This window comes from Capra hircus, chromosome 7 (assembly GCF_001704415.2).
Source record: "Capra hircus breed San Clemente chromosome 7, ASM170441v1, whole genome shotgun sequence".
Taxonomy (NCBI): Eukaryota; Metazoa; Chordata; class Mammalia; order Artiodactyla; family Bovidae; genus Capra; species Capra hircus.
In genome coordinates, this window is record NC_030814.1 from 68,338,778 (window position 1) to 68,353,207 (window position 14,430).

At 38.7% G+C, this 14,430-nt stretch overlaps 2 protein-coding genes across 2 annotated transcripts; both read right to left on the reverse strand.

The window, feature by feature from the left end:
* Positions 3,102-4,037, reverse strand: LOC102175393 (olfactory receptor 2T11). Its single transcript, XM_013965443.2, has one exon. The coding sequence runs from the start codon at positions 4,035-4,037 to the stop codon at positions 3,102-3,104; it is 936 nt and encodes a 311-aa protein (XP_013820897.2).
* Positions 4,155-13,802, reverse strand: LOC102177055 (olfactory receptor 2T11-like). Its single transcript, XM_013965442.2, has 3 exons — positions 12,923-13,802; positions 6,565-6,578; positions 4,155-4,181 (listed from the first exon to the last, which is right to left on the reverse strand). The coding sequence occupies exons 1-3, from the start codon at positions 13,800-13,802 to the stop codon at positions 4,155-4,157; spliced, it is 921 nt and encodes a 306-aa protein (XP_013820896.2).

Below are 14,430 nucleotides of genomic sequence, written 5' to 3' on the forward strand. Positions count from 1 at the left end.
TAAGAACTAAGACTGTATCAAACTAAAAAGTTTCTGCTTGGCAAAGTAAACAATCAGATATAAAAACAAATTATAGAATGGAAGAAAATATGTGAAAATCATGAAACTGATAAAGTTGAATATTCAAAGTTTATATGGAGTTTATACAGTTCAATACAAGTTGCTCAGTTGTGTCCGACTCTTTGCAGCCCCATCGACTGTAGCCCACCTGGCTCCTCTGTCCATGGAGTTCTCCAGGCAAGAATACTGGAGTGGGCTGCCATTTCCTTTTCCAGCGGATCTTCCTGACCCAGGGATTGAACCCGGGTCTCCTGTATTCCAGGAAAATTCTATATCATCTGAGACACCAGGAAAGCACCCCCCCCAAACCTAGTAGCAAAATATAAATGAATAAAGAAATTGTATAATCCAACATAAAATTTGGCAAAGTACACAAATAGACCTTGTTCCAAAGAAGATATACATTGGTCAACAGGGTTATGAAATGTGTACAATATTTGTCATCAGGAAAATGCAAATGGAAACCATATTGTGATACCAACTCATGCCTATTAAAAATAGCTTTTATAAAATTATCGACAGGATACAAATTGGTGAGAATGTCAAGTAAAGGTAGACACTGTTAGTATATGTTAATTGGTATAGCCATACGGAAAACAATATGGATGGTCCTCAACTTATTAAAATAGAACCACAATAAAGTATAATAATACCATATCTGGAAATATATTAAAGGGAAATAAACAGGATTCTGAGAAGATATTTGCACTTACATATTCATTTCAACAATATTGTTCACAATATCCAAGATATGGAAACAAATTAATTAGATTGATGGATATAAAGATGAATGGATAAAGAAGATATCTATAAATACTGTTAAAATATTAATTCCTCATATAATTTGAAATATTAAAATAATAAATATATCCATAAAATTTTGCCTTGAGCAATGAGAAAACCATCACTTCATGGGAAACAGATGGGGAAACAGTGGAAACAGTGTCAGACTTTATTTTTTGGGCTCCAAAATCACTGCAGATGGTGACTGCAGTCATGAAATTAAAAGACGCTTACTCCTTGGAAGAAAAGTTATGACCAGCATAGATAGCATATTCAAAAGCAGAGACACTACTTTGCCAACAAAGGTCCATCTAGTCAAGGCTATGGTTTTTCCTGTGGTCATGTATGGATGTGAGAGTTGGACTGTGAAGAAGGCTGAGCGCCGAAGAATTGATGCTTTTGAACTGTGGTGTTGGAGAAGACTCTTGAGAGTCCCTTGGACTGCAAAGAGATCCAACTAGTCCATTCTGAAGGAGATAAGCCCTGGGATTTCTTTGGAAGGAATGATGCTAAAGCTGAAATTCCGGTACTTTGGCCACCTCATGCGAAGAGTTGACTCATTGGAAAGACTCTGATGCTGGGATGGATTTGGGGCAGGAGGAGAAGGGGACGACAGAGGATGAGATGGCTGGATGGCATCACTTATTCGATGGATGTGAGTCTGAGTGTACTCCGGGAGTTGGTGATGGACAGGGAGGCCTGGAATGCTGCAATTCATAGGGTCGCAAAGAGTCAGACACGACTGAGTGACTGAAATGAACTGATCTGAACTGAACTGAATGAGAAAACCATGCCATGGATAAGTTTAAGAGGACATAAATCAAAATAAAAATAGATTAAAACTACTGATGTTCAAGCTGGTTTTAGAAAAGGCAGAGGAAACAGAGATCAAATTACCAACATCTGCTGGATCGTGGAAAAAGCAAGAGAGTTCCAGAAAAACATCTATTTCTGCTTTAGTGACTAGGCCAAAGCCTTTGACTATGTGGATCACAACAAACTGTGGAAAATCCTGAAGGAGATGGGAATACCAGACCACCTGATCTGCTTCTTGAGAAACCTGTATGCAGGTCAGGAAGCAACAGTTAGAACTGGACATGGAACAACAGACCATTTGCAAATAGGAAAAGGAATACGTCAAGGCTGTATATTGTCACCCTGCTTATTTAACTTCTATGCAGAGTACATCATGAGAAACACTAAGCTGGAGGAATCACAAGTGGAATCAAGATTGCTGGGAGAAATATCAATAACCTCAGATATTCAGATGACACCACCCTTAAGGCAGAAAGTGAAGAAGAACTCGAGGGCTTGTTTATGAAAGTGAAAGAGGAGTTGAAAAAGTTGGCTTAAAGCTCAAAATTCAGAAAACGAAGATCATGGCATCACTTCATGGCAAATAGATGGGGAAAAGTGGAAACAGTGGCTGATTTTATTTTCTTGGGCTCCAAAATCACTGCAGATGGTGATTGAAGCCATGAAATTAAAAGACGTTTACTCCTTGGAAGGGAAGTTATGACCAATCTAGACAGCATATTAAAAAGCAGATACATTACTTTGCCAACAAAGGTCTGTCTAGTCAAGGCTATGGTTTTTCCAGTGGTCATGTGTGATGTGAGGGTTGGACTATAAAGAAAGCTGAGCACTGTAGAATTGATGCTTTTGAACTGTGGTGTTGGAGAAGACTCTTGAGAGTCCCTTGGACTGCAAGGAGATCCAACCAGTCCATCCTAAAGGAGATCAGTCCTGGGTGTTCATTGGAAGGACATATTGAAGCTGAAACTCCAATACTTTGGCCACTTGATGTGAAGAGCTGACTCATTGGAAAAGACCCTGATGCTGGGAAAGATCGAGGACAGGAGAACAAGGGGGCAACAGAGGATGAGATTGTTGGATGGCATCACCAACTCAATAGACATGGGTTTGGGTGGACTTTGGGAGTTGGTGATGGACAGGGAGGCCTGGTGTGCTGTGGCTCATGGGGTTGCAAAGAGTCAGACATGAGTGACTGAGCTAAATTGAATAATACATAATTTTGACAGTTAGCCAAATAGACTCTGAGTAACTAATGAAATATTTTGGGTTCCTTTCACCTAAGAGGAAGAAACCAGGCTAGGTAAATCCTCTTAAATTGTCACCTCTAAAAAAATATTTAATAGCCGCAGATAGTCTCTTGTGAAACAAAACACACTGAGGATATTATTGGGAAAACCTATTCCGAGGTTATTGAATCTCTAAGCATCACTTGTGAGTACCTTCTATGTGGATAAGCATTGTGCAAATATCCTTTTAAATGCTCCCATGACATCCTTGTTTCTGAGGCTGTAGATAAGAGGATTGAGCATGGGTGTGACAATGGTATAGAAAGCTGATACTACCTTGTCTTGCTCAGGAGTGTGAAATGACTTGGGCAGCACATAAGTGTAGAAGGCAGCCCCATAGAAAATGCTGACTACAGTCAAGTGGGAAGAACAAGTGGTAAAGGCCTTTTTCCGGCCTTCAGCAGAGCGCATGCGGTGGACAGTTAGCAAAATGAGGGAGTAGGAGGCTGAGATAATAGAGATGGGGATGAGCAACATGAGCACACAGCAGATGTACATCAAGGTTTCATACAAGGATGTGTCAGCACAGGCCAGTTTGAGAACAGCAGGGATCTCACAGAAGAAATGATCGATGATGCGGGATCCACAGTAGGGGACATTCATGGTGATAGGGGTGAGCAGAAAGCCATCCAGGGATCCACCGAACCAGGCACCAGCAGCCAGAAGGAGACACACTCTGCGGTTCATCAACACGGGGTACCTAAGAGGGTTGCAGACAGCCACATAGCGGTCATAGGCCATGAGGCCCAACAGGAAGAACTCTGATCCAATCATGGTCAAGTAGAGGAAGATCTGGATGCCACAGGCCACAAAGGAAATGGTCTTCTGTATGGAAACCATGTCCACGAGGAGCTTTGGGACGGTAGTACAAATGAAAAGGGTGTCCATGATAGACAGTTGGCTGAGCAGAAAGTACATGGGGGTGTGGAGGTGGGAGTCCATGTGAATCAAGAATATCATGACCAAGTTTGAAGTTACAGCCACCACAAAAATAGCCAAAATAACTGCAAAGACAATCCCTGTAGCTTTACTGTTTATTAGAAGCCCCAGGAGGATAAAGTCAGAGGAAGCAGTTCTATTCTTCATTGACATTTCTGTTGAAAGCTCCAGGGAGAAGGCAGCCACAAATGTGATGGAAAACAAGAGACAGAAAGCACTTCCTAGAAGGTAGAAACTCACAATGGAGATAATATCTCAGAGGCTACTGGTTCAGATAAGATTTTCCAAGTCATAAAGCTAGAGAAAAACAAGCAGACCAAGAGACATTATAAATTAGGAACTATAGATCTATTTTTTTCTTTCTGGAGCACAACCCTTTTGATATTGTGCCGCAATACATAGGTAATGCAAATTGCATAATAAAGCTGACGTTTGCTATATCTAGATTGGAGCTTTAAATATCATATCTGCCCTATTTATTCTGTATTGGTGGCCTTCAGAATCTTGTTCAGCCAATAGTAGGCTTAATTAAATAAAATTGGTTATTTGGATTGCCAAAGATGGGCAGAATGAATAGCTGATGAAGTGAAGGATATAAAGGAGAAGACACGTCCTGTGTGTCTACTCTCAGCAACACTTTCCGACACTTCAGATAACTAGATGTGTGGGGTTTTCCCCACTTGTGAAGCAACCAGCAAATTTCCAGACACTAGATTGGCATATTACAACTTAATTCAGTTCTCACACTATCTGCCTAGATAGAGCCAATATCCCATAGTTTCAGTCCTCTAAGACTGACCCCACTTCAGAAACCAATTGCTAGTACATGTCATCATCTGTGCTACTAATCTCCTGGCTATATATTGGAGTTCCCTATGACTCTCTCCAAGAGTGCAATTAAATTTTCTAGAGTGTTTCATAGAACTCAGGAAAACATTTTGCTTAACTGACTAGTGTATAACTAAGGAACAATAGAAGTGGAAGATAGACAGGGGAATATGTAGGAAGATTCCATCATTTGTGCTTGCATGCTAAGTTGCTTCAATAGTGTCTCTTTGTGCCACGAGGGACTGAAGCCCGCCAGGCTACTCTATCCATGGGATTCTCTATGCAAGAATACTGGAGTGTGTTGCCATGCCCTTCTCCAGGGGCTCATTCAGACCCAGGGATTGAACCTGTGTCTCCTGCATTGCAGGTGAAATCTTTACCGTTGAGCCACTGCAGAAGCCTGCCTCCATTAGTCACTGGTGATTAATAAAATCTCTACACTTTTTTTCCCCTTGGAGATCTAAGAGGTAGGAATTTAGAAGTTCCAAACCATTGAAGGTATGGTTAGTTTCCTGGTAGCCAGCTCCCACCTGTAGGGCTTTCCGTAAGTAATGTCATTAACATAAATTCAGGTGTTGCTAAAAGGGATTCCTTATGAATAAGATACCTGAGGAAGCCTCATTTTATTTAGGAAATTCTGAGGAATTTAGGATCTCTGCCAAGGAATTCAGACAAAGACCAAATATATTTCTTATTATATACCATAATATCACAAAATGTTAGAAAAACTTGCTTGGGCATTATGAGTAAAATGTTAAAGCTGTTTTCTAAGTTTTCTTCGGTAGCTTTGCCATCATCTACTTGTTCTTTCTGGTCTGTTTTTATTCTGATCTCAGTAGAGCACCATGATTTTGAGAAATTTACATCAGACAGGTAACTTTAACCTCAAAACTCTGTTGAGGAGCTTCACATGCCACTTTAAGGCCCATTGTGTTGTGACAGTTTCATCCTCGGAAGTCATTTTTTTCTGCCTCCAATGCATTTGCTCTGGTGCTACAGCTCCTATGACCTCCTTGCTGATCCTTTGTCCTCACTTTGTGGGAGTTTCCCAGCCCAAGTCCTTTGCTTCTGCCCTAACCCTGGCTTGTTTCTCACTCTCATAACTGTATGTGGTCATCTCCTCAGGTTTTTCCTCAAAATCCACTTCTCAAAAGGATCTATTCTGTAGGACTTGATGACTTTCTATTTTTCATTGTCCTTAACACAATCTGTCATACATAATCATTTTATTTTGGGTTTCTGTCCTGCCCACTAGACAGTAAGATGAATATGGGCATGGATATTTGTTTATTTTGCTTACCGTGCACTTTCAAAATATAAAATAATGTCTAAGATCTGGTAACTTTGCTGAATATTTAAATGAATGATTATTTAGCATATGCACTCCTTAAAATGCAATTTTGGTCTTTTAATATGATTCATTTTTAGTAGAATTTCTTTAAAATTCACCTCAGTATGTTCTATAGAATATGTGAAAATAAAATTATAGTCCAGGTCTTTCTGTTTATCTTAAGTCTAAAATAACATCATAAGATAGGATTCACTCACACTTTCTAATTAAAAAAAAAAACTTAGTAATAAGAAACAGAACTACATTACAATCCAAGATCAATACAAATATTACATCTTAATGAAGTTTTATGTAAACAAATTTGAAACAATCACTGTGAGTTAAAAGCATCATTCTTTTAGAAAATGAAACTCACCTCTTTATCTTTCTTTTGAATCTGATTTTTTGGTGACAGCTATTCATTCATTATGTATCAATTATTGAGTAAAAGACAAATTTAACTTCAGATGTTATTATTCATACAGTGATTGTTTTGTAGAAGTTAATATAGTTTGAACTCACCTTATGTTCCACAACTAAAAGCACAGAAAATCATTATGCATTATTCTTAGCAACAAGTTTCCATCTAGTATCAGAAAAATTGTGCAGTAAGTGCTAGTATTAATTTGGTATCTTATTAAAATAGTAAGTCTGTAATAGATTAACTTGTGTGCATGCATGCTAAGTCACTTTAGTTGTGTCTGACTCTTTGTGACCTTATGAATTCTAGCCCACCAGGCTCCTCTGTCCTTGAGATTCTCCAGGTAAGAACACTAGAGCGTGTTGCCATGCCCTCCTCTAGGGATCATCCCAACAGGGGTCGAACCTGTGTCTATGTCTCCTGCATTGGCAAGTGAGTTCTTTACCACTAGTGCCACCTGGGAAGCCCCATAGATTAATTTAGTGTTAAACAAAGCCTCTCTTGAAAGGCAGAATAATGTTCCCACCCCAACTCAAAGAACCCTACGTCCTAATCCCCAGCCTATAAATATCTTCCCTACTTGGCAAAAGAGACTTTGCAATTGTGATTCAGTTACAGATGATGAGATGAGATTACTCTGGAATGTCCCATTGTGCTGAATCTATATTCCAGGGCCCTTATAAGAGGGAGACAGGAAAGAGGAGGCAGGGATAAGAAGATGAGATGTGACATTATGAACAAAGGTCCAAGTAATACAAAGGCCGGTTTTGAAAATGAAGGGAACTATGAGGCAAGGATTTGGGTGACCTCTAGAATCTGAAAATGGAATCTCCTCAAACACTTTCAGAAAGAAGTATAGCCCTCCTGATATCTTGATTTTAGCCCAGCATGACCAGTTTTGGAGTTGCAGTCTTCAGAATGGCAAGACAGTCAGTTTGTGTTATTTTAAGGCACTGAATTTGCTCTATTTGAGTAGTAGCCACAAGAAATTATCCTATATAATTTTACCAGATTTTAAACATAACACGAGGGAGTCATATTGCTAATAATAAAATACCCAGCATCCATCTATGACAGGCATCTTTTTGCATGCTTTCGCATTTGATGTAGTTCCTCTTTACAGCGCCTCTGTGGGGCAAATTAGTGTAATTATTACCATCTTATTGTTGGAGAAAGTGAGGCATAAAGAATAAGTAGTGGAAATAGGTCCTGGCTCAAATCTAAGGCTTTGTTTTCCATATACTCCACAGCTACACTCAACTGGCTCCTAAATGCATAGCATCCTTTTAACCATCAGTAACTTCAACCAGCTAAAAAAAAAATGTCAGAAGAATACCAACTGCAAGACCATAATCACAATCAAGAAAAACTTGAATTTCTGGGCAAAACTTGTCAACAAATTACAAAATAACATAATGAAGTTAAATATTTCCAGATTTTCAAAATTCTACTCCTGGGCAATCTCTAGTCATCACATACCTGTGGCTTTCTAATGATGTCCAGGGGGAAAAAGGTCCTCACCAAATTGATGCTGAGAAAGATCCTGCAAACATCAGATTCACAAATCACAAATCTCACTGCTGAGCACACACAGCCAATGACAGCTTCTTATCTCCAAGCAGACCTAGTATTGTCCCATCCAAAAGTCCCATTGTCAGGCTGTCATCAGTGTAACCACCACTACAAATACAGCTCAGTAAAGATTGTCCCAAATTTCCTTTTGAATACAGAGTTGAATTAAATCTTCTGTTAATGTGTATCAGAGGAAAGTAGCAGAGTTCACTTAAGGATAAAGAATCCCTGAGGACAAGACTATTACATGAAGTTGAGTAAAGAATAAACAATAAAACCATTTAAAAATATTGCATAGAGTTATGAACCCACTTTGGAGTAGGAAATGGAAACCCACTCCAATATTTTTGCCTGGAGAATCCCATGGACAGAGAAGCCTGGTGGACTTCAGTCTATAGAGTTGCAAAGAGGTGGACACGACTGAGTGACTGAGCACAAACACATGCACGTGAATCCATTTCAAATCTTTGTGAAATAAACTGAAATGTCTTCAGAATTATCCTGTCAGTGATATACAAATCTAAAATCACAAACTTGCAAGCATTTTAAAATTATATTTATCCTCTTCTACTATATTTTCCTACATACAGGTGCTCCCAAATGGGGAGCAGACATAACATTTTAAATTGCATGTTTCAAAAGACTCTGTCAAATGTGAACCCTGCGATTAGACTTCTATATTTTATGGTTATGTGCAATTTTTGTTGAAACACAGTACATCATTGTCTTAAAGCAAAGCCTCCCTCCAGGCAGTGGTACTTTGAAAGTTCACTGACTTGTGAATCTAGGACAAGTGGTTCCATCAGACCAGATGTTTCCAATACAATTATTCCCTGCTGGAGCTGGATCAGACTTATTATTAAAGAATGTCATTTGAAAACTAAATGTGTTCCCAAGCTTCTTTTCCAGCCAGGTTGTCCCCTCTGTAATTTCCTGGGTGATTTTAGAAAAACAAATCCCACCACTTTCTCCCCTGAATATGTATGATGAGTCACTGAATCTGTTGTGCCGTATTTCTTTAACTATGAGGCTATGAGATATGATGAAATGTTAAGCTGTTAATCTGATTGTACTTAGGTGTGTACTGCATGCTCAAAGTGAAAAAGTTGGAGCATAAGATTAATCTGCTCTAACTCTTCTTGTTTGTACAGGCCTAAAGAGGCTTCCTCAACAAGACTGATGTTGGAGAGCACTGGTTGCATTCTCTTCTGCTGCGCAGGACACAGGCTATAGAAATGGGGTTGGAACTGCCAATCTTACTCAAATTGAACCTCTATTTGAGAGTTAGATTGTTTCAACACTGAGTATCTAGAGAGTACTATCATATATTGCTGGTGAGAATGTAAGTAGGTATTATTTTTGTTAGAGAGAGCAGCAAACCAATATCTGGACTTTAAAAATAACATATACTTTCTATTCCTAGCAAATTTTATATAGAAATTAAGACGACCCAGAGGGATGGTACGAGGAGGGAGGCAGGTGGAAGGGCGTTCAGGATGGGTAACACGTGTATACCTGTGGTGGATTCATGTTGATGTATGGCAAAACCAATACAATATTGTAAAGTAATTAACCTCCAATTAAAATAAATAAATTTAAAGAAATAAGTGAGCAATTTTATATAAATATTCATCTTGGTGTTTTTTGTATTACTAAAAAAGCAGAGGCAGCTTAAGCATCTGCTCTTGGATGCTTACAAAATTGTTTAGTTTTTGGAATTAGTAACAAGATTCCAAGCATCCTTTAGGATATGAGGTAGACCAAAAATCATTATGGTATGACAGTTTCACTACATTCTTAAGTGAAAAATCCAGCAGTTAGAAACCCCTATGTTCTTTATATATAATATAAATATCTTACCATAATATATATAACATTTTTGTGTGTGTCCAACAGCAGATGCTATTATGTATATATTTTTCCTCTCTTTGATAAAAAAATGTCTTACACATATAACCTATAATATATATGTGATATGGATATATGTATCACTAGTTTTCACTTTCATGCATTGGAGAAGGAAATGGCAACCCACTCCAGTGTTCTTGTCTGGAGAATCCCAGGGACAGGGGAGCCTGGTGGGCTGACGTCTATGGGGTCGCACAGAGTCGGACACGACTGAAGCGACTTAGCAGCAGCAGCAGCAGTATACATGTAGTAAAGAGCTATATACAAAAACATATACATATATTTTAATGTGCATATATATGTGCACATATAAGTATGCGAATGTATATATGTACACACACACACACACACATATATACACACACACAATTATGAAGCAAAAGTTTCACTGATGGTCGAGTCTCAAGAACATCAGTTTGTCTTCACTACATTTTCCATTTTCCTACGTCATAGATTATGTGTGTAAAAATAATTTAATTTCAAGTTAAAGAATAAGCCTCCTATTCGCAACTTTGGCAATAAATACCTATAATTTTCCATTTCTCAATCTTTCAGTATCAATAGGGTCACTAAGATATATCAAATTTACCCCAGAATCCTGCTTAAATTCGATCCTGCATTCTAAAACAGAATTCATCTGATTCCTTCTGACTCTTAAGCTTCCATACTGCAAGATGTCACCGGAAGTATGTGATTCTGGCCTTAAAATACGCACTTTAGTCTCTGCATGTTAAATTTGAAGGGACTCACTAATATACATACATCAAAATAATCAGAAAATGTGAACTTGCAAACATGTAACTTATTAGAAAAGTAAAATAACTTTTTATCAAAGAGAGGAGAAATATATACAAAATAATTCCCATAAGTGATAGAGTTATGCATTGGTATAAACAACTCTGGTTTGATAGTTTCAATTTCCCAGGTTTCTATAATCACTTCAAACCCTGTCAGTTTACCTTTTCTTCCTGATCATTATGTAAAACCTGTACCTAATTGCCTTGGGTGAAAATCCAAGACCTGTCATTTATTAGACATATGACAGTGGGAAAGCCCCTCCTCAAATTTGTAACTAGCCAAAAGTACATCAGAGCAGCCCCTGCCCTCAGGGTTATTGGGAGGGTTTTGTGTAAGGATCTCATAAAAGTACCTGGCACCTGATAATGTTATGGAAATGTTTAGACTCTCCCTTCACTCAAAATAAAGAACTCTCTAATTTGGCAATTGTGGAAACAGAACAGGCTCCAGAATGAGAAGATAGTATTAACTTTTGAATTTGAAAGTGGCCAGTATGTATAACCTTTAATCTTTTTAGCCTAATTTTCCCTGTATTTAAAGCAAACATGATAGTAAACATAATCATATAATTTTTGGATTGTAAGTATAAATTTATAAAAACATTTATTTTTCAATTAAAATAGCACTAGAAAAGTTCTCTGTCTTAAGACTAAGACCATTGAAGACATGCACTGCATATGTTGCTATCTTGTTGTTAAATATACTCAATTATAAAGATTGTTATAATCTTTCAGATTACAAAGGACCATTATTTACAGGGAGTCCTGACTTCCTTCAACTCTATATTCATTTTTGTCTCATAGAAATTTTCCCACAATATTTCCAGGGATGCAAGGAAACAGCTCTCTGTTGCAGCTTCATAAGTTCTATTAGTTGAAATGTAGATGAAGTCCAAAGACATGGACTTAACTATGTTCTAACCTGTTTCCTCATTTTATCTTCCTAAGGTTATTGGCTGCTGATTAAAACCACTGCCCATTGCAGGTAAACACTATGGAAATCCAGGGAAAGGATAACTTTTGATAATGCCAGCTCACATATACAATCATAAGCCTTGTTCTAACATGTAAGTCTTCAGTCAATATGGAAAAAATGCAAGTTTCTGTCTCTATACCTGAGTAAATGCTTACCTGTGATACCTACCTCTAATTGGCTCCAAAGGAAGACAGATATCTATGACAAATCTAGCAAAAACCAATGATGTTTCTTAGCAGGAGCCACAGTTCTAAAATGCTTAATAGAAATGATATCTGAACTGGTGGTTCAGTTAATTTTATGCCCATATCCCTCACCTGTAGAAAGACCCCAGGTAGGGAGTCTGACTGCCTGTCAGCATGGAACATCAGGTCCTTGGTAGACCAGACTAGCTGGCACACAACAGAAGCTGAACATAGATTTTATCTGCATGTTACTCCCGGAGGGATATGTTTTCCCCAGGTCATTATCAGGATTAACAAGCGTCCAGGTTTGTATTGTGCCATATGCCTCCCTGCTTTTGGAAATTGTCTATCAAAGAATAGCAAGTTTTAGCACAAAATCACAAGACCAGAAGTCAGAAAATATGGTTATAAATTTCTCTATCTCCCATGAGGCTAATTCCTTCTCAAAATAACTTGGCAGAACTTTGTGAAGATCAAAGTCAAATAATGTAGTTAAATGTGTTTTGAAAAATGGAAACAGTTTTCCCTTCATGTTTACCCCACGTTTAAGAACAGTATCTGACATTTTGCACGTATGCAATTGGTTTTTTAAATTAATTTTAAATTATTACAATTTATCACTTTCAATCTCAAGCTATACATTATATTTTTAAATTTAATTTTATTTTATATTAGAGTATATTTGATTTACAATGCTGTGTTAGTTTCAAGTATACAGCAAACAGTTATACACATATCCATTCTTTTTCAGATTCTTTTCCCTTATAGGTTATTATAGAATATTGAGTAGAGTTCCCTGTGATATATAGTAGGTCCTCATTAATTATCTATTTTATGTATAGTAGTGTGCATATGGGGCTTTCCTGCTGGCTCAGCAGTAAAGAATCCACCTGCAATGCAGGAACCATAAGAGACAGGGGTTCGATTCCTGCATTGTGCAGATCCCCTAGAGAAGGACATGGCATCCCACTCCAGTATACTTGCCTAGAGAATCCCATCGACAGAGGAGCCTGGCAGCTACAGTCCATAGGTTCAAAAAGAGGATTGAGCATGAGTGTGACAATGGTATAGAAAGCTGATACTACCTTGTCTTGCTCAGCAGTGTGAAATGACTTGGGCAGCACATAAGTGTAGAAGGCAGCCCCATAGAAAATGCTGACTACAGTCAAGTGGGAAGAACAAGTGGTAAAGGCCTTTTTCCAGCCTTCGGCAGAGCACATGTGGTGGACAGTTAGCAAAATGAGGGAGTAGGAGGCTGAGATAATAGAGATGGGGATGAGCAACATGAGCACACAGCAGATGTACATCAAGGTTTCATACAAGGATGTGTCAGCACAGGCCAATTTGAGAACAGCAGGGATCTCACAGAAGAAATGATCGATGATGCGGGATCCACAGTAGGGGACATTCATGGTGATAGGGGTGAGCAGAAAGCCATCCAGGGATCCACCGAACCAGGCACCAGCAGCCAGAAGGAGACACACTCTGTGGTTCATCAACACGGGGTACCTAAGAGGGTTGCAGACAGCCACATAGAGGTCATAGGCCATGAGGCCCAACAGGAAGAACTCTGATCCAATCATGGTCAAGTAGAGGAAGATCTGGGTGCCGCAGGCCACAAAGGAAATGGTCTTCTGTATGGAAACCATGTCCACGAGGAGCTTTGGGACGGTAGTACAAATGAAAAGGGTGTCCATGATAGACAGTTGGCTGAGCAGAAAGTACATGGGGGTATGGAGATGGGAGTCTCTGTGAATCAAGAATATCATGACCAGATTTGCAGTTATGGCCACCACAAAAATAGCCAAAATAACTGCAAAGACAGTCCCTGTGAATTTACTGTTGACCAGAAGCCCCAAGAGGATAAAGTCAGAGGTTGAATTTGTATTCTTCACTGACATCATCTATGACAGTGCCGAACAGCAGGAAGCCGCAAATACTAGAGGGAAAAAAGAGAGAGAAAACACTTCCTATAATGGAGAAACTCACAATGGAGATGACATCTTAGAGGCCACGGTTCAGATAAAATTTTCCAGTCATAATGCTAGAGAAAATCAGACCCAGAGATGTCTTAAATCAGTAGCTAGAGATATGTTTCTTCTTTTTGGAGAACAACCCATTTTATACTGTGCTCATATATATGTTATAAAACATAGTTTATGCATAACAAAATTTGTGTTTGTTCCTACCTAGAGTTTTTAATTTTATCTGCCCTATTTATTCTACATTTTTAGCCTTCAGAATCTTGTTTGTCTCATAGTTGGGTTAAATGAACACTGTGTCAACTACAAATTGGCACTAGTCATGGGCACTTGTGCTTCCCTGGTGGCTCAGACAGTAATCTGCCTTCAGTGCAATAGACCCGGGTTTGATCCCTGGGTTGGGAAATTCCATGAAGAAGGGAATGGCTACCCACTCCAGTACTCTTGCCTGGAGAGAATTCCATGGACAGAGAACCCTGGTGGGATGCAGTCGATGGGGTCAGAAAGAGTCAGACAGAACTGAGCGACAATGACACACACAGGCACT